This window comes from Calonectris borealis, chromosome 32 (genome assembly GCF_964195595.1).
Source record: "Calonectris borealis chromosome 32, bCalBor7.hap1.2, whole genome shotgun sequence".
Taxonomy (NCBI): domain Eukaryota; kingdom Metazoa; phylum Chordata; class Aves; order Procellariiformes; family Procellariidae; genus Calonectris; species Calonectris borealis.
This window is the reverse complement of record NC_134343.1, coordinates 667234-695079: the sequence shown is the minus strand read 5'-3', so window position 1 is coordinate 695079 and position 27846 is coordinate 667234. Positions and strand designations below refer to the sequence as shown.

At 64.3% G+C, this 27846-nt stretch overlaps 2 protein-coding genes across 6 annotated transcripts; both read right to left on the bottom strand.

Moving 5' to 3' along the window:
* Nucleotides 1-1413: 1413 nt before the first annotated feature.
* Nucleotides 1414-25265, bottom strand: ACTN4 (actinin alpha 4). 4 transcript variants are annotated; one of them, XM_075134440.1, is made up of 22 exons: nt 25044-25265; nt 15046-15160; nt 14638-14757; nt 12047-12133; nt 11847-11934; nt 11405-11483; nt 11145-11226; nt 10153-10238; nt 8061-8153; nt 7723-7953; nt 7205-7352; nt 6598-6748; nt 5764-5872; nt 5514-5654; nt 5103-5285; nt 4682-4816; nt 4147-4326; nt 3724-3870; nt 3222-3302; nt 2817-2882; nt 2365-2523; nt 1414-2272 (listed from the first exon to the last, which is right to left on the bottom strand). In XM_075134440.1, the coding sequence occupies exons 1-22, from the start codon at nt 25260-25262 to the stop codon at nt 2114-2116; spliced, it is 2859 nt and encodes a 952-aa protein (XP_074990541.1). In that variant the 5' UTR covers nt 25263-25265; the 3' UTR covers nt 1414-2113. The 4 variants fall into 4 exon arrangements, with proteins under 4 accessions (XP_074990541.1, XP_074990542.1, XP_074990543.1 ...); XM_075134441.1 differs by lacking the exon at nt 10153-10238 and adding an exon at nt 10719-10804 and having other exon boundaries at nt 25044-25257; XM_075134442.1 differs by lacking the exons at nt 2817-2882; nt 10153-10238 and adding an exon at nt 10719-10804 and having other exon boundaries at nt 25044-25257.
* A 620-nt stretch (nt 25266-25885) lies between these two features.
* Nucleotides 25886-27779, bottom strand: EIF3K (eukaryotic translation initiation factor 3 subunit K). Of its 2 annotated transcripts, XM_075134533.1 has the most exons (8): nt 27585-27779; nt 27220-27318; nt 27013-27133; nt 26709-26783; nt 26512-26578; nt 26348-26425; nt 26138-26263; nt 25886-25988 (listed from the first exon to the last, which is right to left on the bottom strand). In XM_075134533.1, the coding sequence occupies exons 1-8, from the start codon at nt 27731-27733 to the stop codon at nt 25957-25959; spliced, it is 747 nt and encodes a 248-aa protein (XP_074990634.1). In that variant the 5' UTR covers nt 27734-27779; the 3' UTR covers nt 25886-25956. The 2 variants fall into 2 exon arrangements, with proteins under 2 accessions (XP_074990634.1, XP_074990635.1); XM_075134534.1 differs by lacking the exon at nt 27220-27318 and having other exon boundaries at nt 27585-27717.
* Nucleotides 27780-27846: the final 67 nt, after the last annotated feature.

The following is a 27846-nucleotide window of genomic DNA, read 5'->3' as shown; positions in this document are numbered from 1 at the left end:
CCCAAAGCAGGGGTATATGGGGTCTCCAAGGGGGATATATGGGCACAGAAGGGGGTATATAGATTCCCAAGAGGGGGTTATATGGGCACACAGGGGGTATATGGGGTCCCAAAGGGGGTATGTGGGCTTGCCAAAGGGGGATATAAGGGCTCACAGATGGTATATGGTGTCCCAGAGAGGGTATATGGGGTCCGAAAAGGGATATATGGGCTCACAGGTCATATATGAGGTCTCCAAGGGGGTATATGCGGTCCCATGGGTGGATATACAGGCTCACAGGGGTCATATGGGGTCCCTGAGAGGGTATATGTGGTCCTAAAGGGGGATATTGGGCTCACAGGGGGTCTATGTGGACCCCAAGGGGGTATATGGAGTCCTAAAGAGGGATATAAGGGCTCACAGGGAGGACATGGGGTCCCCAAAGGGGGATATAAGTGCTCATAGAGGATATATGTTGTCCCAAAGGGGGATATAAGGGCTCACATGGGCGCTCTCCCACACTCACAAGGGGGTATATGGGGTCCCAAAGGGGGTATATGGGGTCCCAAAAGGCGATATATGGGCTCACAGGGCATATAGGGGGTCCCAAAGGGGGGGTATATGGGGGTATATGGGGTCCCAAAGGGGGGGTATATGGGGTCCCAAACGGGGGGTATATAGGTGCACAGGGGGTATACAGGCACACACCAGGGGGGGTGGGGGATCTGGCCCCCCCACCCGCCCCCCAGCTCCCGGTGCACGGCAGCCACTCCCTGGGTTCCCGCACCGGCTGCCGGCGGAGCCCACCACGGCGTCACCGTCCTGGGGGGCGGGGTGAGCGCGGCTGGACCCCCCCTGCCCACCCGGGGACCCCCAGCTATGGGGCAGCAGCCCCAGCCCCTCCGGACCCCCGGGCCGGGGCGTTTTTTTGCTCCATTTCAGCCATAATCTGCAAAAAATAAAAACCAGCACAGGAACCTTCCCGCAGGGTCCCGCTTCCCAAGGGCTTTTGAGGCCAATTCCTGGAATTCTGGGGCCGGAGGGCCCCTGCCTCGCGCCCCCCCCACCCCCCAGAGCCACCCCGAAGGAGAAAGATGCAGCTCATCGCCCTTAAAAATCTGACACCTTTTATTGTCCTGTGCCCCCCACCCTGCGCACACGCGAGCAGAGGCGGGGGAAGCCCTGGGGGTCCCGGCCGCAGGGGGCCCCCGGCCCGGGAGAGGAGGGACGACAGCGGTGAGGAACGGTCCAGTCTCCGTCGTTAACAGTTACCAGCAATATTTTAATTACATGACAAAGAAAACCGGTAATATATGCTGCTAGGTGAATATATATTTATATAATAAATCCGTAAGTTAATAAAGTAAATAGGAACCTTCTGGCTTTCATTTAAATTTTAAAAGATCAGGCTTTGTGGTTTTTTTTCCCCCTTGCTTTTTTTTTTTTTTTTTTTTTTTTTTTTTTTTAATTTTTGGTCCTCAGAAAAACCTGCTCCAAGGCTGGAGGGAGGTGCTGGGGAGGGGGCTGCGCTGGGGCGAGACCCCCCCTCCCCGAGCCGGGGCAGAGGGGCCGGCGCTGGCTCCGCAAAGACCCCCGCTGGGATTTTGCGCTGCGGAGAGGCATAAATTAAAGAGGGCAGAGGCCGGGCAGGAGGAAAGGGGCTCCCTTTGAACGTGGCGGCCGGCGGCCGGCCTGCTCGTCAGTTGAAAAAATAGAAGGGGTTTATATTAAAAAAAATAACCATCTGCGCCAGAGCCGCCGGCCGCGCCGAGGCTCCCCGCTCCCCTGCCAAGAAACCCGAAGCGACCAAAAGGTGAGAGACCCCCCCCCCGCCAGCTCGCAGCCCGCCTTCCCCGCAGAGCAAAGTGAGAAAACAAAACAAAACAAAACAAAAAACCCAAAATAAATCATTGCATAGGTACGTGGTCGGTATAATATGCAATAACCGGAGGGCGGGGCGGCCGCCGCTCTTCCTGCGACCCCCTCCCGGGGAGGGACAGCCGGCGCGTGCGTGAGCGTGGATGCGGAGCACGGAAAAAAGGAGAAAAAAAAAAAAAAAAAGAAACCCAGAAGTGGGGGCTTGGCTGCTGCCGGGAAGCGCCAGCGCTTGGTGCCGCGGCGGCGGCGGCGGGGCTCAGAGGTCGCTCTCGCCGTAGAGCGCCGTGGAGAAGGACTTGTAGTCCAGGGCGCCGGGGACGGCCTCGGGGCCCTGGTAGGGAGCCATGCGGGCGATGCAGTACTCGGCCTGGTCAGGGGGCAGCTCTCGCCGCAGCTCCTCGGCCGTGATGTAGTTCTGGGGGGGGAGGGAAGAGGTGAGCGTCCCCGGGACCCCCTTCCCCGAGCCGCCCCCCCGGCGCGCGGCGCGGCCCCCCCGCGGCGCCTCACCTTGTCCCCGGCCAGGACTTTGAAGGAGGCGATGACTTGGTCGGCCGTGTCCGTGTCGGTGGTCTCCCGGGACATGAAGTCGATGAAGGCTTGGAAGGTGACGATCCCGCTGTTGTTGGGATCGACGACGCTCATTATCCGATTGAATTCGGCGTCGCCCTGGAGGGAAGGGGGACGGCGGTGAGAGGAGGGGGCGCCGGACCTCTGCCGGGCTCCCCGGCGCTCGCCCCCGCTGCCTCAGCCCCCTCGCCGGCCGGAGCCCACCGCCAGACCCCTCCGCTCCGGCGGGAAGGGGACGTCCCGCCTCCTCGGGGAGCGCTGCGGCAGAGACGAGGCGCCCGGCACCGGCCCCCAGCCCTCTCCCAGCCCCGGAGGTTCGCAGCGAGGAAAAGAAGACGGGAAAGGGAAAAAAGGTGGGGGAAAAAAAAAGGGGGAAACGGCAGATAGCGTACCAGGCTGTATCCCGTGGAGATAAGGAGAGCTCGGAAGTCATCGGTGTCCATGCTTCCCGTGCGCTTCTACTCCGAGGGGGTGAAGAGGAGGAAGAGGAGAGAGCGCCGGCCACAGAGGGCAGAGACGGAGAGCGCATGCAGAGACGGAGAGGAAGAGGAGGAGGAAGGAAAACCCAGGAGGGCAGGGAGGAAGGGAGGAGAGAGGCAGAGACGCGGTTAAAGGGGGCGTTTTGGCAGTGCCACAGAGGGAGAGGGGAGGGGGGTCGCAGGGGGAAGCCAGCACAGACGCGGGCGGCGGGGCGGAGGAGCGTGGGAGGAAGGGGAGGAAGACCACGGGACGGGGAGGAAGAAAGAAAGGAGAGAGGTTAATCGCGTCTCTGGCCACGGGGCGGCGAGGCTGGATACCTGTCGGTCATTCTCCACATCGTATCCCAAGCTGATGAGGCAGGCTTTGAACTCCTCCGGTCCCAGGGCACCGCCGTGATCCTGCGCCGCGGCACGGGGGGAGCCGCGCCGGCCGTCGGGCGACAGCGGAGGCGAAGGGGGGAAACGGGGGGAGCCGGAGACGTGCGCCGGGGGGGGCGGGAGGGGGGAAAAACACCTTGTTAGTGGAACGCAGGTTGGCTTTGCTGCCCGAGGAGGCTGAAAGCAGGGCTCCGCTGCCCCCACCGCCTCCCGGGGCTGCCCCCACCGCGTCCCCGCCGAGGGGGCTGCGTCCCGGCACCGGGGGGGAAATAATCCCGTGGGTCTCGCTCCTCTGAAGGGGAGCAGCGGCTCTGGGGGGGACGAGGGCCGGCGCGGCAGCCCCCCCTGCACCCCCAAGGGGAAGCCGACGGCCGAGAGGCGAAGGCAGGTTTCGGCAGGCCGCCGGCAGCACCGCCCCGGCGCGCTCGAGGTGCCCCGGTACCTTGTCGAAGTGGTTGAAGGAGGCCCTGAACTCCTGCATCTGCTCCTGGCTGATGCCCTTGGCGTCGCGGGTGAGGATTTGGTTCTCCACCTCGTTGATGGTGCGGGCGATGGTGGTGAGGAGCTGCTCCCAGCCCACGCGGATGTGCTGGAGGGGGAAGAGGGGCGGTGAGGGTCTCGGGGAAGGGACACCCGGCTTGCCGAGCTCGGGCACGCACTTAAGGCGCTCAGGGAAGCGGGAGCCACTGGATGGGAAGCAGCTACCGGCGATAGCCCAGCGCCCCGACTCTCACCAGGCTTCGCAAGGCTCTGACTAGAGGGGACAGGGCACCTTTGGGGGTGACCGAACCCTCCCGATGCCCGGAGGAAGGGTCAAACCTCTCCCTCGGCGACCCCGGAGCCGGGGCGGGCGCAGGGCACCCACCTCCATGGTGTAGTTGGTGTGCTTGTTGTCGAAGATCAGGGCCTCCTGAATGAGCTGGTGCTGCTGCTCCAGCAGGTCGATGTTGGGTTTGTAGTCCACGATGCTCTGCTCGTACTGCTTGAGGTGGTTGAGCTGGTCCTCCAGCGTGCCGTTCATCTCGATGGAGATGCGCCCGATCTCCTGGAGGGGGGACAAACAACGCCAGCGGGGCCGGCTCAGGGTCGGGCACGCGGGGAGCGACGCCACGTGCTCCGAACGACGAGCACGCCGGGCGCTGGCGTCTGCTAGGAAGCGTAAGCAGGAGCCCCGCGCCGCACCAGGCTGATTTTATCAACGGATTCGTCGCTTTCCACCCTCTTTGGAGCCGGGGCAAGGCAGAGGCAGGGCAGCTCTCGCTCCGAAGCCAGGTCCCAGGGCTGCGGCTCTGCCCCCCCCAGCCCTCCGGACGGCAGACGGCACTCCAGCTCCGGCGGAGCCCACCCACCGCCGGGAAAACCGCCGCCAGCCGCCCCTCCGGCGCCGGCCAAGCCCTCACCTCCATCTTGGTCTGGATCCAGGGCCCCACGATGTTGGCCTGGCTGGCGAACTGCCGCCGTAAATGCTCGTTGGATTGCTGCTTGCTCTGCTCGTCGAGCAAGGCGTGGTCCCTCTTCGGCACCAGCTGCTGGACCTGCGAGGAGAACGGGACGGTGCCGGAGCACGTGGCAGCGGGGACAAAGCTTTGCCAGGGCTGCGGGGATCGAGATATTTGGGAAAGGCGGCTACGGAAAGGCACGGCCGTGAAACCCACGGTGCTCCAGGCACAATGGGAAGGAGCTTGCGGAGCATCGGGCTGCGGGGGGAGCAGGAGCTACAGCCCCCCAGACGATCCCTTCGTTATTACCGGCTGCCGCGCCAACAGACGGCTCGCGGGCGCTTCGGCTGCCCGCGGTGCGGACGCCGGAGGAGGCTCTTACCCGTTCCCACTTGGAGTTGATGATCTGCGGGGTGACAGAGGTGTAGGGGTTGTTCCCAGAGAGCTTGATGCTGTTGAAGTCCGCGATCCGCTGTGCTTCCCTCTGGATGCCCAGGATGGCCTCGCGCTCCTTGTCGGCGTCGGGCAGGGTGGACTTGAACTGGTCGTGAGCAGCGATGAGTCCCTGCGGGAGACGGGATCCGGGTTAGAGGCGGGGGCCAGGTTTGGGGAGCTGCTTTGAGGGCAATTTTATACCAGCTCATCCTTCCCCCCCGGAGAAGCTCCCTAGATCTCGCAGAGGCCAGAGCTCACGTGAAAAATGGCCGCGAAGCCATCTCAAACGGGAGACAAACGTTCTGCAGAAAGCCGAAGGCTATGGAGCCTTCACGCCTCTCCTGCCGCCGCCTCCTACCTCGATCTCCTCGATGGTGTGGACGATGAACATGTCCTGAAGGTCTTCCATGGCGCTCTCCATCCAGTTGTTGAAGGGGGCCGCCCTCTTCGCGTACTCCAGGTGCAGCTCGTCGATCGTTTCCAGCTGCTTCTCCGTTTTCTGCACGTGGCCGGGAGGAGTCAGGAGCGGAGGCGGCTCCGCCACGGCGGCCCTGTCCCCCCCGTCCCCATCCGGGGCGGGGAGCGGTGCGGAGGCGGGCTGCGCTTACCTCCAGAGCCTCCCTCCTGCTGTGGGTCAGGGAACCCAGAACGTCCCACTGGTCGCAGATCTTCTGGCACCGAGCGTTCACGCTGGGCGAGTCGTAGTAATCCAGCTCGCTTTAGCAGGGGGAAGAAACGCAGCGGGGTGAGGATACGGGGGACACAGAGGTGGGTGCTGGAAGGGACCAAGAGAGCCGCTTCGGGACGGGCTAAGCTCCCCCACGTCGCTCCCGCCCTGCTCCATCGCGTGGCCGGCCGCATCCCGACGCGCTCGGCTACGCGCGGCCCTTCCAGCAGCTTTCGCCAGGGGCGAGCTCCGCCGACGGCGACGCCGCGGCCCCTTAAAAGCCCAGCGGGCACAAGACCGGCCCCTGCCCGAGCCGCCGCGGCTCCTCGGCCCCTGCCTGGCTCCTCGCCGCGGCGTTTTCCAGGCTCCTGAGCCGCGTGTCCCCGTTTCCCGGTTGTCGGCGACTCGAGCCGCTGGAATAAGGGCTCCATTCATGGCTTCGCCCTGCCTTTGGCTTTCAGTGTACTAATTGTGTGCAAGTTTATCTGACTGGGGGGAAAAAAAAAAGAGCCGGGCTGCCCGGGCTGCCTTACAATAACCGTATTCTAGCGGCGGAGAAAACAGGAGGGGGAAGGGCCGGGCAGAACAATAGGGGCACTGTGCGGAGGAGGGAGCCGCCGGCGCGGCTCTCGGAGGTGAGCCGCGGCCCGGGTTTCGCTGCGAGACCCCCGAGACGAAGGGTTTTTGCAGAGAGCACGGGAGGAAGGGGCCGAAGCGCAGCGCGGCCCGGGGCGTTCGGGGGTCCCCCGGGGCGTTCGGGGGCGCGCAGACGTACTTGAGCTCCTGCGCGATAGCCGCGATCTGCTCCACGCGGTCCTGGTGCGCCGCCAGGTCGCTCTCGAAGGCTTCGTGCTTCCTGATGAGGGCTTTGATGTCCGACAAGGTGGCGGTTTCGTAGTCCTTCTGCTTCAGCATGGCCTCCTTGCCTAGGGACAGAGGAGCGAGGGCCGTCACCTCCCCAGCTTTGGGGGGGCTGACGCTTTGTCCCCCTCCGAATGCGCCGGCAGAGGCACCGAGGCGAGTCCTGCGGCTCGCAGGAGGCCACCCGGGCGGCATCTCCTCCAAAGACGGCCCCAAACGAACAGCTTTCCCCCCCTGCCCAAGCCTACGCGCACCCAGAAACCCTGAAATAACGACGAGCGTCTCCGAGAGGTGCTGCCAGGGGGTTTGCCGCCCCCCGAAAGCAGCATCAGCTCAGGGACGGGGACCCTGGTCGCTCACACCAGCAGCTCGCCACCACGTTAGCCCCGGTGCGGACAGCGGGGCGGCTTGCGGATTCTAAAAGGGTCGAGCTGCTTTCCAAGGGTTTCGCCGCTGTCAGGGTGACGGACGCAAAACCTCCCCGTCCCCCGCCCCCGAAAGGTGCCCCCCCAAGCCGCTACCTTCGGTCCAGGCCTCGTGGATGGACGCCTTCTGCCTGAACTTCTCGGCCAGGTGGTCGAGCCGCTCCAGCCGCCTGATCTCGTTCAGCAGCCACTCCTCGTAGCCCTTCTCGGCTTGCTCCAAGTGCTGCCAGCCGTTATTGATGTCCTGGGGACGGGGCAGAGGGCCTCGGGCTCAGGGGACCGCCCAGGTGGGAAGGGCGGCTCTTCTCCCCCACCTCATCACCATCAGCCATCCCCCGCCGCCGGCAGCGGGTCCCCTCCTCCCCAGGCCGACGGCGGCGGAGGCACGTGCCCCTCTGAAGCCGTTTTGGGAGCCCCCTCCTACCCCAGCGCCGGTTTTGGGAGACGCTGAAGAGGAACCCACCCCCAAAACCCCCCTGGGAGCACAGGAGAGCACCTCCAGCTCCGCCGCTCTCAACCTCAGGAACCCCATCGGCGCGGGGGTACCCCCTCCCACCCCATCACCCCCAGATCTCCCAGCTCTACTCCCCCAGGACGCTCGAGGAGCCGCTCACCGAGACCATTTTCCCCTCGGAGGGCATGAAAGCAGGTCTGTTGCTCAGCCGGAGTTTCGTCTGCAGGGTGTTGAAGTTGATCTCCAGCTGGCATTTCTCCTGCACTTTGGGGGGCTTGTGGACCCGTCGGTAGTCGCGGAAGTCTTCCAGCTTCTGCTGCATCTCCTGTATGGTCTTCTGCGGGCTGCGGTCCTCCAGCCAAGGGATGGTGCGCTTGATCCACTCCAGCAGCTGCGGGGGGAATGGGATCTGATGGGCGGGAGGCGGGGAACGGCAGAGGGAGGCCGGTTTTAGGGAGAACGGGTCCCCCCGACCCCACCGGTGATGGGGTGGCTTACGTCGGAAGCGAGTTTCTCGTAGTCCTCCATCAGGTGCTCGTTCTCCTGGTTGACGGCCAACACTTTGCAGATGCGGTTCGCCGCGGTCTCCGCCTGGAGGGGAAGAGCAGCACGGGGAGGGATTCAGAGCCACGGAAGGCTGCGGTGCCCCAACCCGCACGTCCCCGTCCCAAGCGGACCCGTCCTGCCGCAGCAGCGCTCCGACCAGCTTGGGGGACTGGGAGCTGCAGAGCATCCCCCTCCGGCAGCCCGGCTGGGAGCCGAGGGTCTCCGGGCACCGCGCAGGGGAGACGCAGCCTGGCCTCGAGGCTGCAGAAGGCCGGGCTCCCCGAGACCGTCACGGCCGACTTCCAGCTCAGCTCCGGCATCGCTACCTCCGCGTCGCGGGTCAAACCTCACCGACGGCTTCGCGGACACGGCAAGCTCGGCTTTCGAGGGCCGGAGCCCCGAAGCGCGCGGCCGCGCTGAGCGTGCCGCCATCGTGAGCGAGACCCGCGCTGCCCCCGAGTTTTTCCTTCCCTGCTCTCTGTCCGCAGGCACGCTGCCCTGCCGGAGCCTGGCGCTGCTTTGCACGGAGCAGGAGAAAGCCCATCGCATCCAGGCTGCTCCTCTTTTTTTTTTTTTTTTCCCCACTTTTACCCATCTCTAAGCACCATCCTTCGGTCTTCTGCTCTTCCAGGAAGGCAGATCCTCTCTACACTGGGTGGGAGGGTGAGGAGGAGGCAGAAAGGATAAGGCTGGGGGATGGAGTACCGTGGTAGGCAGCACAGAAAGGGTCCAGGAAGAGGAGTTGAAAGCCAGACATCAACAGAAATAGTGGAGAGGGTCTACAGAAGGACGGGGAAGAGGAAAAAACGAGTCGCCACAGGGGAAAAGGAAAATAAACGAACAAAAAGAGAAAAGCTAGGCATCGGAGGTCTGAAATCCAAGGAAAAGGCGGGAGGGCGATGGGACGTGGGGCCGGGCTGCTCCTCCTGCTGCCCCGGGTACGGCTTAACCGCGTTAGCCACGCTCCCCGCCGAAGCCAGGCGCTGCCGCCCCGAGCTCGGCGCAGAAGAAAACAGCACATGTTCCCGAGCTAATCGAGGCCAGCTGACGAGGAGGGCACGCCGGCTGGGGGCACACCGGCAAGGAGGGAAAAAAAACCCAAACCACCGGCCAGGCTGGGATTTGCAGCCCTCAAGATGCAGGCGGCTGCTGCACGGGGGTTCGCGCGACCGGTAAATTAATCCTAACCTTCATTAACCGTCCCGCAGCCGCCGGCGCCGAGGGGCAGCCGTCCTCGAGGGCTCGGCGCCGGCCACGCGGGGCTCTCGGCTGCGCAGATCAAGACCTGGATTGCTCCCGCAGAAGTCGAGGCTTCTGCCCCAGCTCTTCGCACACTCTCTCAGCCACCAAGGGGCTCATCCATTTCCCAAATCCCTCCGACAGCGCTAACTGCTGATCCGCCCGCAACAGCGATGCCTCTTAAACGCGCAGGCTGTGCCGCGAGCCACCCTCGCTTCGGGTCTGAAGCGAGGCGTTTAGGAAGGAAGGAAAGGAAAGGGCAGCTGAGCGACGGCGCTGAGCCCTCCCAGGCACCCCACGGTGACAGGCGGCACCCCGACGCGGTGACAGGGTTCACGCCTGGCTCCGAGCGCTGGTCTAATGAGTCCCCCTAACGAAGGTCTCGGACGGGGCTGGAGGGAACACCGGCCCTCCTCTGCCCAAGCCCTCGGGTAAAGCTGATTTAAGACGTCGCCTCGAGCTCTCGCAAGCCCGGATTGCGCCGAAAAGATGCATCGGAAACCCAGGTCGCGGAGCAAACCGGGATTTGGGCTCTTCCTGGTTTACCCAGGTTACCTCCTGCCCCGTGCGGCGACAAAAGCCCAGCTACGCTAAGCCTGGAAAGAATTCTGCAGCGCAGGAGCCAGCCCGGCTCTCCTCCCGGACAGGGGCTTATTGCTTTGCCCTTCTCCCGAGTGAAGCTAAAGCCGGCCCCGCTTTTACGTTTCCAGAAGCCGTGCAGCAGCGCAACAACCCTCGGGAGACCGAAGGTCCGATGTTAGTAGCGGCTCGACCCAAGCACGCAGCCCCACCCGGCAAAGCTCACCTTCTGAGCACCCGAGAAAGCGTGGTAGAAGCAGGAAACGTATGTCATGATGGCCTTCTCATCGGGCCTGAGAGTGCCTACAATATCTGCGCAGAGAGAAAGGGAGGAGAGAGGGTGAAGAAGCGGCACGGGAATCCTCAACCCCCCTCGGGCATGCAGCGGAGGGGAACAAGCGTTTGCTGGGGCCCGGGATCCAGACCAGAGCTGGCTGACGGGGTTATTTTTGCCGCTATCCTTCCCCTGCTTAATAGCTCAGCCGCTTGCAAAGCGCTGAGGCTTCGTTTCGAGATAGATCTGAGCTCCCAAGCCTCATCGGGCAGCTTCGGGAAGCTCCTTTCTGCCCCAGGGTAGCGCCGGGCTGGTGCTCCTGGCCCAGCCGCGCTGGCATCGCACTACAGAGAGATTTGGGGGCAGCCGAGCGGCTTTGTTAAACCCATGTGAACAAGCTGAGGTCTGGTTCCCGAGTCAACGAGAGACAAAACGGCCATCTGAAAGAGAAGTCGCATGAGTGTAGGATGCTGCAGTCGGAAATGTTACAGCGAGATGGACACAGCCGCCTCCGGTACCTTCTGAGCCCCAGAAAAGGCATGGTAGAAGCTCGACACATAGGTCATGATGGCTTTCTCGTCGGGGCGAGCTGTGTTGACAATGTCTGCAAGTGAACAACAAGGGTTAGGCTGAGAGGGGGACGTTCGCCGCCGCTGGCGCGAGCCAGGCTCGCTCTCCACGCTGCGCCTAGGAGCCAGCTCCTCTTTAGGCTGGAATCCCACAAACGAGCAGCTCTTAAACGCCAGATAAATACACCTGTACGGGCAGAAGAGCGTGGTAAGTACAGCGAAACCACCCCCCTGCCCAGCTCCGAGCTGGCCGCCGGCAGGCTTCCTTGGCGCCCGAAGGAGGGGATCTTCCGTCGAGGACCTGGATATTTACGGCACGTGGACAGCGTCGCCCTTCGGCAGCGCGTTATAGCCGGGAGCAGCCGGAGAGCTTACCCTCTGCGTCCAGCATCTTGGGGATGTCCAGGTACTTCTCCGCCACTTCGAAGGCGTTGTTCAGATTCGTGACGGGGTCATCCTAGAGAGAGGAGACGAGCTAGCGAGGAGGGCTGGCGTCCAGCGAGCACAGACGCCTTGCTGAGGCAGTTAAGCAGACGGACAGACAGACGGACAGCCACGCTTCTCCGCCAGCTCAAAGCTCGGTTTTCAGACGAGAAAAGCAGCAGAGAAGAGACCGCGCTACCGCCCCGTTTTACCTTTCTGAGTTTGTCGTATTCAATGAGCTCCGGTCGGTGTCTGTGGATCAAGGCGTTGAAAGCAAGACCATCTTTCCAGCTGCAAGGGAAGAGGGGAGAGTGAGATCCCTGTGCCCGGGGCTTAAATTCACACACCCGCGTCCCCCGACACCCCTCTCGTCCACCCCTCCCCGATTCAAGGGCCAAGACGAATCGTTCGTCTCCCTCAGATCCTGGAACCCCCCCGGAAAGGCAGCCCGCAGAAAGGGCGGATATTTCAGGCGTAACCGCAGCAAAAAAAACCCAAAACAGCACGAGCTGCGCTTTCCCCTTCCAGCCGTGCTGAAAGCTTCGCCACTGAATATTTCAGAGGAGCCGCGAAGCCCGGGGGAGCAGCACCAACGCCTCCTGCGGCGCGTGAAGGAGCGGCTCTCGGAGCCGAGGCGGCCGTCGAGGATGTTACCTGATGTGGAAGTTCTGCACGTTGACGTTCTTGTAGGGAGCCGTCTTCCTCTGACACCACAGCAGCAAGCCCTCCTTCGCCGAGGTCTCTGCAAAGGGACGCGGCAGCTCACGAAGCAGCCGGAGCGGCCTCGCCAACGGGACGGGAGAGCGGATTCGGCGTCCGATGCCGCCTACGGCGCGCGTATCCCTGCCCCTTACCTTCCACCGAGATGTCCTGGATGGCAAACCTGAGGATAATGGTCCAGATCATGCCCAGCGTCATCTTCGCGTTGCCATCGACGATCTCTGAAAGCCAAAGGGAAAAACCAGGCGTTCAGCTCCCCGCGGCCGGAGGCAGCCAAGGTCCCTTCCCGTTACAGAGCAATTCCGAGCGAGGCGGGAGCAGGGAGCCAGCGGGAAGGGTCTGCGGCTCTCTCGTCAGGAAGCCGAACGCTAGGACTGCCCCCGGAGCACATCCAGAGAGACACCCACTGCTTCGCAGCTCGCCAGGACAGGCCAGGAGCTCGTCAGATCTTCAGGAGATGCCACCGGCAAACGCCACCGGCACGGGGAGCTCCTTCCCCGCCTCCCCGCTTTGCCTTCGGGTGCGGAGGAACAGGCAGGAGCTGCTGGAGCAGCACCCCGGAGCCCAGATTTGGGCTCACCCCACGCTTTTCATTTCACTGTACGCGTTCGTCTGGTACGTCGGCAGCTACGGGACGATCCTGTAACGTGCAGCTCGCTCTTCGCCCACCACACCTCGGATCCTCGCCCCGCGTCTTTCGTGACCAAATAAGTCCAGAACCGGAGCAAGCGTCCTCCAAAATCAACGTTTCCAAGCCCAGTTTCACGATGGTGGTGTTAAAACCCAGTTGGTGGTGTCAATGCCCAGCTCCGCCTCGGCCGGACCTCAGCGCGTCCGGACGGCGAGCTGCCGCAGCCCGCCGCGTCCCAAGCCGACGGGACGGGGCGTTCGACCACCCAGGAGAACCGAACCACGGCTCCCGAGGAGCTCGGGCTCCCACGCCGGCCGGGGCGGCGGGAGGGCATCTCCTCCGACAAGCAGACGAGACGTTTCTCATCTCTTGGGCAACCCAAGCCCCTGTTTTGGGGGGAGGTTGGGGGACGGAGTCAAGATGCTCCAAGAGCAGTTGCCTGCAGTGACCGTTCGGCTGACGCGTGGGAGACTTCGGTGGATAAACGGCTGTTGTAACCGCCACCACACCCTCGCATCTTGTATTTTAATGCGGTACCAGTTGGAACACGCACCGGTTTCGGGAACAGGCAGTCTTCCCCAGCAGGCAAGCGACGCCAGCCGACAAGACTTCAAAGATGTAACCTCGGAGCGAGCCGCGGTCTTCCAGCCTCTTCAAAAACTGGCTCTGCAAGGTGAGCCGCTGCCAAACAGGGCCCCGTCCCCTGCAAAAACCACCCCGAAGCTCCGGGGCAGCCCTCGGGCTTCGTCAGCGGCGAGTAAATCCGAAGGCGAGCGGTCCCGGCTGCTGCGCGGACCGGGAAATCCTCTCCCCCCAGCCCTGGGGAGGAGCTCGGAGACCTCTGAGCGAGGCGGAGGGGGAATTAAATCCGGCGTTTAACCCGCTTCTCGTTAGCTGGCAAGCTCCCGGCTCGCAGGAACGCGACGGCGCCGCGTCCTCTCCCACGTCACGCCAGCGTCTGCAACACGAACCCTTCGACGTCCACGTGTTCGGCGCAAAGGCGACGGCGAAGGACGCGCTCTGCTTCGTTTGCAACCGGAGAAAAACCAAAGTATTTTTCTGCTCTGTTTGACCGGGTTGTTTTTCGTGGGGACGGACCAAACCGACGCAGCTGGGGCAGAGCCGGGAGCTGGCCCGGCCCCAGAGAACCCCGCGACTGAGGAAAATCGGAGATCCTCATCTAATGGGAGGAATTTTGTTTTTTAAACCATAATACTTTTCCTGCCAGTACGAACACGGGGCGAGGCTCAAAGGGAACAGCGGGCAGAACGACTTGGAACAACGCAGATGCAAATATTTGGCTTTTCTAGAGATATTTTCTGACCCGATCACCGACGGCAATTAGTCAAGGCAGCAGCAGGTACCCGTGCGACGAGCCCTGGAGGAAGCCGAGTCTTCAACCGGTCACCAAACCCCCTGCCCGCAGGCTGAAGACCGACCGAGACCCCTTGGGATTTCTTGGGGAGCTCGCCGCAGGAGAGGGGGGCTTCACGCCTTGCCTAGCAAGCCTCGCTTCGTCCGGGCGTGGGGCGCGGGCTGGAAGGAACCACGTTTTTCTGATGATTCCAGCAAAACCGTGTTGCGCAACAGCTTCCCTGAAATAGCCTTGACCTCGGAGAGGGAGGCTGAGCCGCCTTTAACCTCTGAGCTCCAACGCGGCGAGCGGCGCTCGCCTGGCGCTTCCCGGCCGGCGTGCACGGACGCCCCTGCGGCGACGAGACCGGCGGCACCTCCCAGCTGACTCAACCGCAGACCGCTCGGCGGCCGCGGCGATAAACCCACGCCGACACCTCCGCGGCGATCCGGGTACGCCGCCCCGCGCCGTGACTCACCCGGGGCGTGTAATACCGCCTTCAAAATCCCAGCTCCGCCGCGCCCGCCGCCGTCAGTCAGGCAAACTGCCGGCAGGCGCTGTCGGCACGGCGTGGGGGTGCCGGCGCCGGGTCCCCGCGCCAGCTCGCGGTGTCACGCTGCGGGGCAGCGGGCAGAGACCGCGGGTGACACGGAGGAGCCGGTGCCGGTCGGCAAGCCTTCCCGCTACGCGGCGTGGGCTGGCTGGGGCCGGCCGAGACGTGCCGGGGGTCCCAGACTCACCTTCAGCTCCTATAGAGACCAGCTTGACGCCTTTGCTGGCGATGAAATCGAGGGCTTTGTTCACGTTGTTGATTTTATGCACTCTCATTTTTCCCCGCTCCGGTTTTGGCAATCGTTCCCCTGGAAAGGAGAAGCCAGCGGGATTAAAGCTTTTTGTTTAAGGTTAACAGCGAAAGAACATCGAGGAGGGCGAGCGGTTAGAGGTGAGGCCACGGGACAAGAGACTTCCTTTGAGGCACATATGCACATTAAAAAAAAACCCCAAAAAACCCCAAACGCCGCTTTATGAACCTCGCAGGGACTCCAGCGTGTTACGAATAGCGCAGGTACGCGGGACGGCGACGGGTAGGAGGGGCGGGCGGTCGCACCAACGCGTCTGCCCGGCAAAAGCCCGGAGCGGGGACTGACCTGAAATCACCTCCAGAAGCAGCATGAGCTTGAGGCCGTCGCGGAAGTCCTCGTCGATGTTCTCTATCTGCGTGCCAGCCTTCCGCAGGTGGGAGTTGCACCAAGCCGTGAACGTCTGCGAGGACAAGGCAGGGAGGAGGACGGTCAGACCGGGGACGGCCAAGCTCCGGAGAAACCACCCCTCTCCGTCCCACCTCGCCGTGACGCACCGACTCCCCCTTTTCGGGGGCTGCACTCACCGCGTCCCCCCAGGCCCCGTCTCCAACCTCTCGCCCCGAGCCCGCCTCTCAAACCCCGGGACTAAAGTTTTCTGCCTTGTTTTGCAGAACAAACGGGACAACGGGGACCCTGCCGGCACGCCGTGACGTCCGCTGGGGACAAAAGCCACCCCGCGGCACCGGCGGATCCCCGGCTCCGCTTTCTTTCCGGCGGGCAACTCGCTGCGGGGACGCCGGAGACCCACGGGGGGGTTTGCCCCGCGGAAGCTGCCGAAGAAGCAGGAGGAAGGATGTCCCGGCTGGCAGCTGCCTGCGAAACAGGCAGCCAGCCCTGCCCACCCACGCCCCACCAGCCCAGGGAGGGTTTGCCAGCGAGGGGAGAGGTTTTTCCGCTCCGTTCCCCCTCCTCGGATGCTCGGCAGCAAATATTTGCTGGCAGGGGTTGGCGAAGGTCAAGACGTCGAACTGCAAACAGAGCAGATTCCGGCGCCGAAGCTTCGGGACGCGTCTCGGACTCGCCCGGGAGCGGGGCCTGATTCCCCGAAGGGGACCGGGCATTCGTGTACGTTAAAGGCGCTGCCGGCTCCCAGCGCTCCCACTCGGGGCTCCCCTGCAGACCCCAGCCCCGGGTAATAATGCACGAAGCAGATATTTCCTGCTGCTCCGCCCGGAGCCGTTAGCGCTGCCGAATGACGGCCTGAACTCGCAGCTTTTAACGCAAAAAACCCGGAGGCTCGGGCTCTGGATTCGCGCTTGTAGCCGCCGGCACCTCGGCTCTGCGGAGCAGCCGCGCTCGGGGGAGAAAATAAACCGCCGTTAACCGGGCAGCGAAGTTTACGCCGTGAAATCGCAACCACTCCCGCTCCCCCCGTCCACGGTCCAAGACTGCGGCGAATGGCTCGGTTTCGGACGGTCCCGTTGCCGGCTCGGGGAGGGCGACCTGGGTTCCCCCCCTCTCCTCGCCGCCGCGGCGCGGCCGGGCGGGTGAACGGGGAGCATTGTTGGAGGCCGGCTCGCGGGCTGCGGTGAGCTCACGGCCGGGGAATGCTGCAGTGACAGCTTTTAACGAGCCATTCATCCCACCAGGGCCAGGGGGAAGCGTTCCCCCCCACCCCGGCTCGGGAGCAGCACCGCGAGGGGCTCAGGCGCACGATCGGGCTAAGCCGGGTTTCGGTTAAACCCAGACCAGGCTGGGAACCAAATCCAGAGGCAGCTCCGAGCTCATCCCGTGCCGACACCTCCGGCGGTTTGAGGAGCAGGACTCGCTGCACCCTAACATCTGCTTTTAGGGCAGGATTTTAGGAGAAGAAACGCCCTCCGGCCGCCGCGGTGCCGCTTCCACCCGGCTGAAGGCCGCAGGATCCGTGCCCGCTTCCCAGCCGAGCCGGACGCAGGCTTCACGGCGTCAGAAATACAAATACGCCAGGATTGACCTTAAAGAGGAACGCGGGGTCACCTTCGCCGGGGAAACGCGGCGGCTCTGGTTGTTAAAGCTGTTTTTGCAGCCCGCGTCCCGGCGGAGAGAGCGGGACAGCCCGGCTGAGCTCACCTGCGCCACGGCGGAGCAGCCCCACGGCACCGAGAGCGTGCCAGGCAGCGCGGTGGCTCGGAAAAAGTCACCTTTCCTCCGCTGGGACTTTACGGTTTGGCATCTCACGCGCCTCCGTGACGCGCCCCGGCGCCGGTAGCGTGGCTACCTCGGCATCCCGGCGGCGAGGAGAGCGGAGACGGCTGCGTAAGGGCAAGGAGAGAGGTAAATCCGAGGGCGTTCCCAGGCTGCTTATCAGGACCTCGCGCCTGTCAGACGTCCCTCAGCAACGACGGCCGTCACACGCCGCCGCGCGCGTCCCCCAGGCCTGGCCGGGTGTTGCCGCCGGACGAGGCGAGCTCGCCGGAGCTCACCGCGGTGCCGGCGGGGGGAAACCCGGCGGAGAGACCAGCTGCGAAGCGAGCCCCGGCACGTGGAAAAGACGAGTCAAGAGCTGAATCACGCCCGGCGCGGCAAAAACCCACCCGTACGCAGCTGCTAAAAAAAAAAAAAAAAAAAGCACAAAAACAGGAATAAAACTCCACCTCCGAAGGAATTTTTCCACTTTACATTTGCAGTGATTCAGCCCCGTCGAGGCGCTTGCTCGCACGGCTCCGGTTTTGCGAGGATGCTGCTCTGCGTAAAAGTATTAAACCGTGCGGCGCCGGGGCCGAGGCGCTGCCGGCCAAGGAGCTGTCACGGCTGGCCGCGGGGCCGGCTGCCTTTCGGCACACGGCTTCCCCGGGGCTTTTCTGAAGCCGCCCGGCGTGCCGAGCCGACACGCCGCAGCCCCCGGCTCATCCGCAGCCCCGGCCGAGGTCCCCCCCTCGCTGCGGCGGCGCCGAAAGCCCGTGCTTGTTTCCGAAACGCTATGGAAACAGCCAAGGAGTTAAAAATAGTGGCTGAAAGCAATAAAAAGCCTTCGAGCTCTCCCAAAACCTCCCCAGAAGCTCGTTTCCTCAAAAGATGACAGATCTCTTCCAAGTCCCATGAATTTCTTTTCTGACGGCTACCGGGCAGCCGCGGCACCGAGTCGGGTGCCGCTTGCCGGGCTGAGCCCTCGCTCTCCCCCCGGGTCCCCCCTCTCCCAACTGGGGGTACCCGCACCCCCGGAGCTGAAGCTTTTACCGCCCAAGCAGGCACTCAGAGCCCGTTAGCTAAACCCCGTCAAATCGACCCCAAAAAGAGGTTGGTGTCTCGCTGTACCACGCAGCCGAGCCTAGCTGGACACGATGAGCCAAGCCTAACCAAGCCGGCTTAAGGACCGGCTGGCGGGCAAAGAGCAGCTTTCCCGCAGCAATGTGTTACGAATAAAAGTTACTAAAAAAGGAGATTCCACACATGCTTCTGGAATTTCCTTCCCACGGAGGCGCTGGAGAAACGCTTTCCAGGCATTGTATCAAAGCCGCCTTTGTCGGGGCAGGAATAGGTGGCCCCGCACCTTCCCCGGGCGCCGAGCCCGAGCCGAACCCCCCCCTCGGCGGGGGGGAGACCTCCCCTCAACCCCACCGAAAACCCGACCCTGGCACAGCTCGGGGAAGGAGGATCTGTTTTCCTCCAATTTTACGCAACACCTGGAAACCTTGAGAAAACAAGGGAAGGGAGGAGCGCGCCCGGCGAAACTCGCCTCGCCTTCCCCCCCACCCCGCCCCGCATTTCGGGGGGGGTGCTTTCGGGGTTCGACCAAGCGCATCTTTCCATACTAGCCAAATTCGGCTTCGAAAAAGCCACCGCGGCGCCGGTGGCGGGGCTGGGGGCTGCCGATGGGGGGCTGCTTGCTGGGGAGGGGGCTTTTATTTTTCTACCTGTCGCCCGCCAGCGCGCCGGGCGGGATCGGCTCTGCCCCGCTCGGACGGGGACGATCCTGGCGGATTTTTGCAGCCTGCCTTCCTTTTAAGGCAAACAGCAACGCGGACTTTAGACCGACTCGAAAACCTGACCGAAATCCTCTCCGCTGTCCTCGGAGGCCGTGGCACAGGCTGAGCGTTTGTTTACTTGGGGAAATTTATGGGCAGAACCCTATCAGTATTTTTCCATTAGGTCACCGCCGACAATAACCTATCCTAAAAAAAAAAATAAAAAAATAAGCATCTTTTTTTAGAAATCTACTGGAATAGCTTTTTTTTTTTTTTTAAAAAAATTTTTAAAATAGTGACTTCTCGCCCGTGAGCGCTTTCCCCGGCGAGAGGGACCTCGACAGAGGAGCGATGAGCCCGGTAACGCCACTGGTTCCCCTGGAGTGGGCTGCAGCGAAACCCCCCGCAAGCGGCCGGGCGCTTTTGGTCTCATTTCCAGGGTTTTAAGCAAAAAAAACCCATCCAGCCTGGGAGTACGACGGCCCGAAGGCAGCCACGTGCGTGGAAACGGGTGGCGAGTCCCCAGGGGAGCTCGGGTGGGCAACGGGGGGTCCGGCAGACCCCGACGTACCGGGGCAGAGCCGCCGCTTCAGCCGTGCCGCCTCCCCTTCGTTAGGGCCACCAACGGGAAGCTCGTTAGGGCAGGAAATCGCTCCTGCGCTCCAAGTTATCGGCCTGCTCTTAAGATGTCGCCGAGACTAAACAAAGCTCTGGAGAAGAAACCAGCATTTCCCAACGCGTCAGGGAGGATGGCCAAGGGATCCGTCTGCGTTAGCCCAGCCTCGGCCGGCAATTAGCGGGATCGCTAATTACAGTCGCTAGCGGCTCAGCTCGACACTGAAGCCGCTTCTCCCTTGAGGAGCAGAAGCTCCGGAGCTCAAGCAGAGGGAAAAAATTACAAAAATCAGGAGAAATGAGTTTTTTTCTCTCTGGATGGGGAGAAAAAGGATGCCGAGGAGCAACGTCTCCCACCCTCGGTCCTGCCCTCGTTAGGAGGGCGTCGTTACCGGCCGGGCCCGGGCTTTGCCTTTCGAGGCGGTGACCGTAGCATCCCAAAACGCCGGGACGGGCGGGCAGCCACCGGCTCGGCACGGCCGGGCTTTGCTCGCGACTTGCCGGGCGTTTCCAGTCGCTCGTCATTTCCCTCGTCGTGGGGTTTGTTGATTTTTTTTTTGTTTTTTTTTTTTTTTTTTTAATTTGCTGCTACCGGACGGGCCGGGGGAGGCTGGACCACGGAGATTCTCCTCATTCTTTTTCCTTATTAGGCTCTCGGCTCGACCGTTTGGGGAGAAAGCAGCTAACTCGGAGGAGGACGGCGGCAGGAAGCAGCCGGGGGAGGCACGGCCCCCCGCGGCAAACCCTCGCCGGGGTCCGGCGTGCCGCAGCCCGGAGGCTGCTCCGATTTTGAGGGTCTGGGGTAAAGAGGCGAAATTCCTCTTGCTCCGGGGCTGGGCGCGAGCCAGGGCTCCGGTGCCTCCGTTTTTAGGGGAGATAAGGGCGCAGGTGAGTCAGGGCCGGCGGGCGTACCCGCATTCCTGCGAGGATGAGGAGCTCCGCGCCGAGCGCCGGCACACCTCTCCTCGAGCCGGGCGTTGCCTGCCGCGCTGCGGCACCGGCCCGGCTCGGCCGGGCAGCTTGGCACGTCCAAAGATTCGGCACGTAGGAGCTTTAGGGGAGGTTTCTCCAGCGCTGCGTTTCTAGGGATAAATGTGAGCTCCCGGAAGAGCTCGGCTCGTTAGATCAGGTCGTTTCTCCATCCTCCCCGGCGCGGCTGGGCCGGCTTCGCCGTATCCCCCCGTTTCCTTCCCTAAAACCTCTCCTAAAACCAGGCGCTGCCCCCACCCGAGGTGGGAGGAGAGGCTCCGACACGTGCCAGAAAAAAAAAAGGGAAAAGCAGAGGGATATTACCAAGCCAAAGGGCCAGATGGAGGAATTAACGCTCGTTTATCCCACCGACCGGCGCCCCTTGTCCCGGCGCTGCCAGCGCGGCTCTGAGGAGGAGCACGCGGTCCAAAAAAATCCTCCTTTCCCCATCCCCGGTCGTCAGTCCTGCTCGTTAGGAAGGGCCGTCGTGCCTGGGCGTCGTGGAAAGCCCTGCCAGAGCGTTTCCCCGGCGCTTTGCGTAAGCGGGGCTCCCGCCCGGCAGGTCTGCGTCATCAAACAGGCATTAACGTGCCGCCACCAGGCCCAGGTAGGCAATCTGCCGCCAAGGATCCGACCTGGGATCGAAAAGTTGCCGCAGCGGGATTAAGCAGGTGGATTATTTTTAAAGAGGAGAGCCAGCAAGCCCGAAAGGGGCTTAAGCGCCGGAGAAAAACGCGCCCGGCCGCAACCATCGGGGCGAGCACCTTTATACCATCGCACCGGGAATCACCGTGGGGTTTTTACATACGAGCTCTCCTCTGGAAAAAATTGGGGGTGAATGGAACGCAGAGGCTTTTCCAGGCTCCGGAAAAGCCGTCTCCAATGCCGGGAAAACACCAGCGACAGGCTGAGGGTGAGGAACGCGGGGATGCAGAGAGCGTTTTCCTCCAAAGGAGGGTTTAAGGACGAATCCCGCTCCGGGCACAGCCCGAAAGCCGCCGCGCGGGAGCCGGAGGCAGCCGAGGGTGCCGGCGATGTTTTCCGAGGAGGCAGAGGGCTCTCGGGGCCGGATGTTTTGTCTTTGGAGAGAAACCAAGAATCCAGCCGGGCAGCGGAGAAGCGGCCGCTCCTCCATCACGTCCGTGCTCTCGGGGGAGCCGAGGCGAAGGCGCGAGCGACTCTTTCCGCCGGTCCTCGCCGTTCATCCCCGCCGCGGGCAGGACACCAGCCCCGGCCGTGAGCCCGGCCTCGTTAACACGCCGAGGTCGTTAAGCAGCACAGGGCAGCCCGAATCTGATGAACCAGCGGCGGGTACAATTAACGACTCCGGCGCAGGAGACGATGCTGCGAGAAGCAGGCGTTCACTCCGTGGGACGAGCATTACCCGAACCGCGCTCGTTACCGTTCTGTGGGTTCGTTATCGCCCTGTGGGCTCGTTATCGCCCCGTGGGCTCGTTATCGCCCCAACGGCCCTCAAGGACACTGTATTTTCACTGAGTTATTTTTCCAGTACCAGCGACGGAAGCGGGTGGAAGCTGGGAGCGCGCACGTCTATTTAAGGCCGCGCGCTAGCGATGATTTCCCTTTTTTTCCCGGCGTGTTTGCCGACGCCGGGAAGGACGGACGCCGGGAAGGACGGACGCCGGCAGATCGTGCCCCGCTGTTCCAGGCACATAGCTGAGATTCCAGAGGAGAAACCCCGGGGACTGGACACATACCAGCAGCAAAACCGCAGCCGTCGGGACGGCTCCGCACCGGCACGCTCCGAGCGGGAGCGTCCCTGTCCGTCCACCCCGGCCGCCTTTCCGCCTGCGAGGGACGGGACGAGGCCTCGGTCGTTTCCATTCCAGCGCAGCAGATGTTGAAGGGATTTGAGGCTTGAAGCTCGCCGCCTCCTTCCCTCTCCAAAGCCAGCCCCGGCCGAGCGGGATGTTCGGCATGCCGGCAGCTTCCCCCGAGATCAAAAAGACACAAAACCGCTCCAAAAAAAAAAAAAGTAATTAACTTGAAGCCGAGCGCGCCGGTCCTTCCGACACCCGCAGAGGAACCGCTTCCAACGCCGCCTGCTCCTCCTGGGAGGATCAGGACTGGCTTTGAGCCTCATCCTCGCCTTCGGGGAAGCAGGGATGTACAGGGAAGCCGGATCCCCAGATCCCTGGAGTCGCTGGCGGCTTTCCACGCCGGGCAGCACGTCCGCGCCTGTCCCCTCGCCCGAGGAGGAGGAGGAGAAGAGGAAGAGCCGCTGCGGAGGCAAACTCACCGCCGGCTGCGGACGGAGAAGGGGATGACGGAGAGGGGGAACGGCCAGACCTGGGAAACGCTTCCGACGGGCCGGGTGCCGAATCGGGGTGGGGGTTTGCGGCCTGCTAATTAGCCAGCTCTCCGCCCGAAGCTAACGAGGCCTTGCCTTTGAACCAGCTGGAATTTATAACCACTGGCTTCGAGTCCAGCCCTCACGAACCTCATCCATCCGCCGGCGTGCCGGCTCGCCCGCGCTCGGCAGCTCGGGCTGCGAGCCACGGCGCGATTCGCCCTCCCAGCCTCGCCCCCCCGAGACTAAACAGCTCCACGTTCTACCGAGCCGCGCGTCAGCCAAAACCCTCTCTAAATATTGTGTCTCCTTCTCCACGTGAGGCTGCGGCCGGGCAGGGCTGGGAAACCCGGCGGCAGCTCAGCCCCGGCTCCTCCGGACCCCCACGGCCACGGCGTCCAGCCCCGCCGCGGGGCAACTCGGGCGTTTTGCACCAACAGACCCAAAAGTTCGTTAAAAGTGAGGCTGACAGCAAAAAAAAAAAAAAAAAAAAAAAAAGCACGTTATGGCCCCAGACTTGCTGGGAAGCGGCGGGTTGGGGCTGGCCGAAGCACCGCTCCAGGGAGGAGGAGGAGGCCTGGCACGCGCTTCCTTCGCCAAAAATTATGCCATTTAGCTGCCATTTTAAAAAAAAAAAAACAACACACACAAAAAAAAAACCCCAGCGTAACTATGGCAACAGAAACCCAGCGTTCCCATTTCGGAGTTTATACAGGTGTCCGCACCGGCGCGGCGACCCACGCCGCTCCCCCCAGCCCGGGGGGGGCCCGGCCGGCTCCTCCGCCCGCGGGGTCTGAAACCCCCCTCCGCCCACCCCTGCAATTAAGGCAATTACACAAAAATAGCAGATGGCCACCTCGCTGCCTCCCCGCAAACGGTCTCCAATTATTAACCAGGAGGAAGGCGGCAGGCCGGAGCTCCCGGCGCTTGCCGAAGGGAACGGTCCCGTCCGTGCCGCGGCGAGCGGGCTTTGCCAGGCCACGATGCCCGGCGCAGATCGGAGGGTCCCGGCGTTCGGCTGCGGTGCAGGTGGACCCCCCCCAAACTTCTCGCCGAGACCCCCGGCGAGGCGCTGAGCGTGCCGGGAGCGTCACCCTCTCCCTGCGGCGCCTTTCGACCTGCCCCTCCCCGCCGCCGCCTCTCCCCCAGTGCCCTTTTATCCTCTCCCTTATTTCCCCATTCCTGTCCCAGGGAGCGGATCCTTCTCCTGGACGCTTTTACACCCCGGCTCTGGCGGCGTCTCGCTCCCCCGGCCCACGCTCCGGCCGAAGCTGCCCACCGGAGAGGGGGACGTGGGATTTTTCCGAAGCCAGGCGTGGGGGAAGGCTTGTTTTCTCCGCAGCCCCCCGACACGGGAGTCCCACCCCGGAGAGACCCTCGGAGCCAGGCTTTGTGCTGGGCTGTCCACGCCAGCCCCCCAAAGGTCTCCCCCCTTGCCCAGCCCCACACGCCCCCAGTGCCCCCCGTCCCTCGGGCCCCAGGACCCCATCACCCCTCCCTAGCACTGCCCTGAGCATCCCCTGTCCCCGTCACCCCCTCCTCCTCCTCCACAGCCCCCCCTATGGCTGCCCCCTGTCGCTCCCCTCCTCTCAGAGCCCCCCCAGTGCCCTTAGTTCCTACCGCAGGGCCTGTCCCCCCCAGCCACCTCCCTTCCCCCCCTGCCCCCCGGGAAGGGCCCCTCCAGGGCCTCCCCCTCCCCAGGGGCTCCCCCCAGCACCCCTCAGGGCCTCCAGCACCTGCTTCACTTCAGAGACACCCCCCCCGACCCCTCCTCTAGCCCCACAACCCCCCTCCCCCCCGGGGCCCTGACCTCTCAGGGGTCCCCCCAGTCTCTGACACCTCAGGGTCCCCCTCAGATCCCCCCCCAGGCCCTGGCCCCTCAGGGTCCCCCTCAGACGCCCCCCCCAGGCCCTGACCCCTCAGGGTCCCCTCAGACGCCTCCCCCAGGCCCTGACCCCTCAGGGGTCCCCTCAGACGCCCCCCCCCGGCCCTGGCCCCTCAGGGTCCCCCTCAGACCCCCGCCCCCGGCCCTGGCCCCTCAGACATCCCCCCAGGCCCTGGCCCCTCAGGGGTCCCCTCAGACCCCCCCCAGGCCCTGGCCCCTCAGGGGTCCCCTCAGATCCCCCCCAGGCCCTGACCCCTCAGGGGTCCCCTCAGACCCCCCCCAGGCCCTGGCCCTTCAGGGGTCCCTTCAGACGCCCCCCCAGGCCCTGGCCCCTCAGGGGTCCCTTCAGACGCCCCCCCAGGCCCTGGCCCCTCAGGGGTCCCCTCAGATCCCCGCCCTGGCCCCTCAGGGTCCCCCTCAGACCCCCCCCCGGCCCTGGCCCCTCAGACATCCCCCCAGGCCCTGGCCCCTCAGGGGTCCCCTCAGACCCCCCCCGGCCCTGGCCCCTCAGGGGTCCCCTCAGATCCCCGCCCTGGCCCCTCAGGGTCCCCCTCAGACCCCCCCCCGGCCCTGGCCCCTCAGGGTCCCCTCAGCCCCCCCCCCGCCCCGGGCCCACCTTGCGCTGCTGCTTCTCCCAGGCGGGATCGAGGAGGAGGTCGCGGTCCCAGTCATCCTCCTGGGCCATGTAGTCGCCGTTGGGGCCGGGCCCGTTGCCGCCGTAGGGGTAGGGCTGCCCGGCGCTGTGGTAATCCACCATGGCGCTGCGATCGCTCCGCTCCGCTCCTGCCGCGCCGACCGGCTCTGCGCCCCCGCCGCCCGCCCCGCCGCTGCGCATGCGCCGCGCGCCACGCCCGGGGGCACGCCCACCGCCGCGCGCGCATGCGCGACGCGCCCCCGCCCGCCCCGTGCGGACACGCCCACCGTGCCTTCACGCCCCGCCCACCACCGACACGCCCGCCGTGCCTCCGCGCCCCGCCCACCGAATTCAGACACGCCCGCCGTGCCTCCACGCCCCGCCCACCGTACTCTCCCCACCACCGCGCATGCGCCAGCCACTGCGCCCAGACTGCATATATATGAAGGGGCGGGGAAGCTAATTAATATTCATTCCGGCCACACTACTTGCCTTCGGCAGCCACGCCCCTAAGGGACGACACCCTCATTAATATTCATGGTAGCCCCCCCTCCGTGGCCCCAAGACTCGACTTAACCCACCCCCCACCCATGAACAGTGAAGTGGGTCATTAATATAGATTGACTGGGCGTGGCCACAGGCGAAGGGGCGTGGCGACGCACGGAGAGGGCGTGGCCTCCCCAGGCAGCAGTGCTCCCACCCCCCTGGAGGGGGGGACCCTGCCCCCTAAGCTGCACCACGGGGGGGGGGGGGTCACCCCCCAGGACCCCCCCCACAGCTCCAGGGACCCCCCCCACAGCCCCCCCAAAAGGACGACAGCGCCGTGGAGGCTTCTCCTTTACTGGTGGAGCCAAGAGTTAAAACTGGGGGGGACACGATGGTAAAACGGGGGGGCTCAGAGGGAGGACGCCATGATGCTGGAGACACCTGCGGGAGAAGGAGGTGAGTGAGGGGGGGGCCTCGGGCTTGGGGGGATGCCCAAGCTCTGAGGGGGGCTCGCCAGGCCTGGGGGGGGGTCCCCAAGCTCCAGGTGGGTTCCCCAGGCCTGGGGGGGGGCCCAGGTCCCCGACACCCACTGTCGAAGTCGATCTTCTCCACGATGTTCTTGGGCTTGATGCTCTCCTCCTGGTTGCAGATGAAGATCCGCCCGGGCTCCGGCTCCGTCCAGCCGTATTTGCTCATCCAGACCTTCAGCTGAGCCTCTGGGGGGGTGGCGTAATATGGGGGGGCTTCAGCCCGCAGCCCACTACCCCCTCCCCAAACCCTCCTGTCACCCCCTGCCTTACCCGAGAGGTCCCCCAACATCTCGGCCAACAGCCAGCGGTCGATGTGCTGGTAGGTGATCCCCACCACGTGGCAGATGACTGCGGAAGGGGAGACCCCACGTCAGCTGCCGGCCCCCCCAGGACCCCCCACAGCCCCCCCAGGACCCCCCACAGCCCCCCCTCACATTTCCTCACGGAGTCCTCGAAGCCGGTGATCCCATCCAGCAGCTCCATGTTCTCATCCAGCGCTTGCTGCGGAAGGCAGGGGGGTGGTCGTTAACATCCCCGGCTGGACAACGAGCGCTGGGGAGCGCCCCAACTCCTCCTAGATTTGGGGTACCCCCCCTGGAGTTTGGGGTGCTCTCCCGCAGGTAGGACTCACCCAGAAGGACTGGAAGTGGCAGGTCTCCAGCAGCTCCCCCAGGTAGAGGATCTGCCTGATGGGCCTCTCCTCCTGCTGGGGCCGGGGGGGTTAAGGGAAATGTGGGGAGAAGGGCCCGGACCCCCCCCAGCTGCTCCCCCAAACCAGGCCCCCCCTCCCCAAAATCCCTAAATTCAGGTCTCCTGGTCAAGAGGCGGATGACGAGGGGTCCCACGGGGGAAAATGGGACGTCTCGCTCCATTGGGGAGGAGCGGAGGGTGCTAGGGGGCTCCCCAAAAGCCCCCCCCGGCGGCGGGGCGGATACGTGGGCCTGGTCGATCATGCACTTGCAGAGGGTGAAGTCCGTGTGCGGGAGGTTGGTCAGAGCCTTCAGCAGGATCTGGGCCGTGACCGTGGTCTGGAAGAAGGCGGGGTTGAACTGGTACCTGGGGAGGGGGGAGAGGGGGGCGTTGGGGATGGGGGGGACGTGGTGGGTCCCCCTTCCCCCCCCGGGCCCGCCGGCCCCGCTCACAGCTTCAGCACGGCCAGGTTGGCCTCCAGGTCGTAGGCGTTCTCCTTGGCCTGCGTCTCCACGTACCGCTCCAGCGTGGCCAGGTTCTCGGGGTTGTACCTGCGGGGACAGGGGGGCCGCACCCCACCGGGACCCGCCGTTACCGGCCACGCTGTACCGAGCCCCACCGCCCCCAACACCCCGTCCCCGGGGGCTCCTCGGCGCTCCCGAACCCGGCTCCCCCCGCCATTACCGGCCCATGAACGTCCCCCATCCCGGCGCCCTCCACCGGTCCCGGCCGATGCCCCCCGCCCCGCCGAGCTCCCCCCCACCCCCCGCCCCCGGGGTCCTCCGTCCCCGCCCCCGGGGTCCCCCCCCGCCGGTACCGGTCGATGCCCCGCAGCAGTTTGCCCACGTTAGCCCGCATCTGCTCGAAAAGCGCCATGACTCGCGGTGCCGCCGGAAACGGAAGAGCGGTACCGGGCTCCGGTGGACGAGGCAACTTCCGCTTCCGGCGTGGGCGCTCGCCGGGCATGACGGGACGGTGGCGGACTGGAGGCGGGGCGTGAAGGAGCGGCGCGCAGGCGCAGAAAGGGGAAGGCGAGAGCGGGGGGAAGCAGAGGCGGCTTATACCCCTTGGCTCCGCCC

Bases quoted from the DNA above. Each gene is read 5' to 3' on its own strand.
- ACTN4 (XM_075134440.1), bottom strand. From the start codon at position 25,262: ATGCGCAGCGGCGGGGCGGGCGGCGGGGGCGCAGAGCCGGTCGGCGCG. The intron at 11,484-11,846 runs GTAACATCCTCG...CTTCCCTTGCAG, and splicing joins GTGCAGAACTTCCACATCAG to CTGGAAAGATGGTCTTGCTT. The intron at 6,749-7,204 runs GTAGCGGCTTGG...CTCTGTCCCTAG, and splicing joins CCACGAGGCCTGGACCGAAG to GCAAGGAGGCCATGCTGAAG.
- EIF3K (XM_075134533.1), bottom strand. From the start codon at position 27,733: ATGCCCGGCGAGCGCCCACGCCGGAAGCGGAAGTTGCCTCGTCCACCG. The intron at 26,579-26,708 runs GTGAGTCCTACC...TGCCTTCCGCAG, and splicing joins GCCACTTCCAGTCCTTCTGG to CAAGCGCTGGATGAGAACAT. The intron at 26,264-26,347 runs GTAAGGCAGGGG...CCACCCCCCCAG, and splicing joins GATGTTGGGGGACCTCTCGG to AGGCTCAGCTGAAGGTCTGG.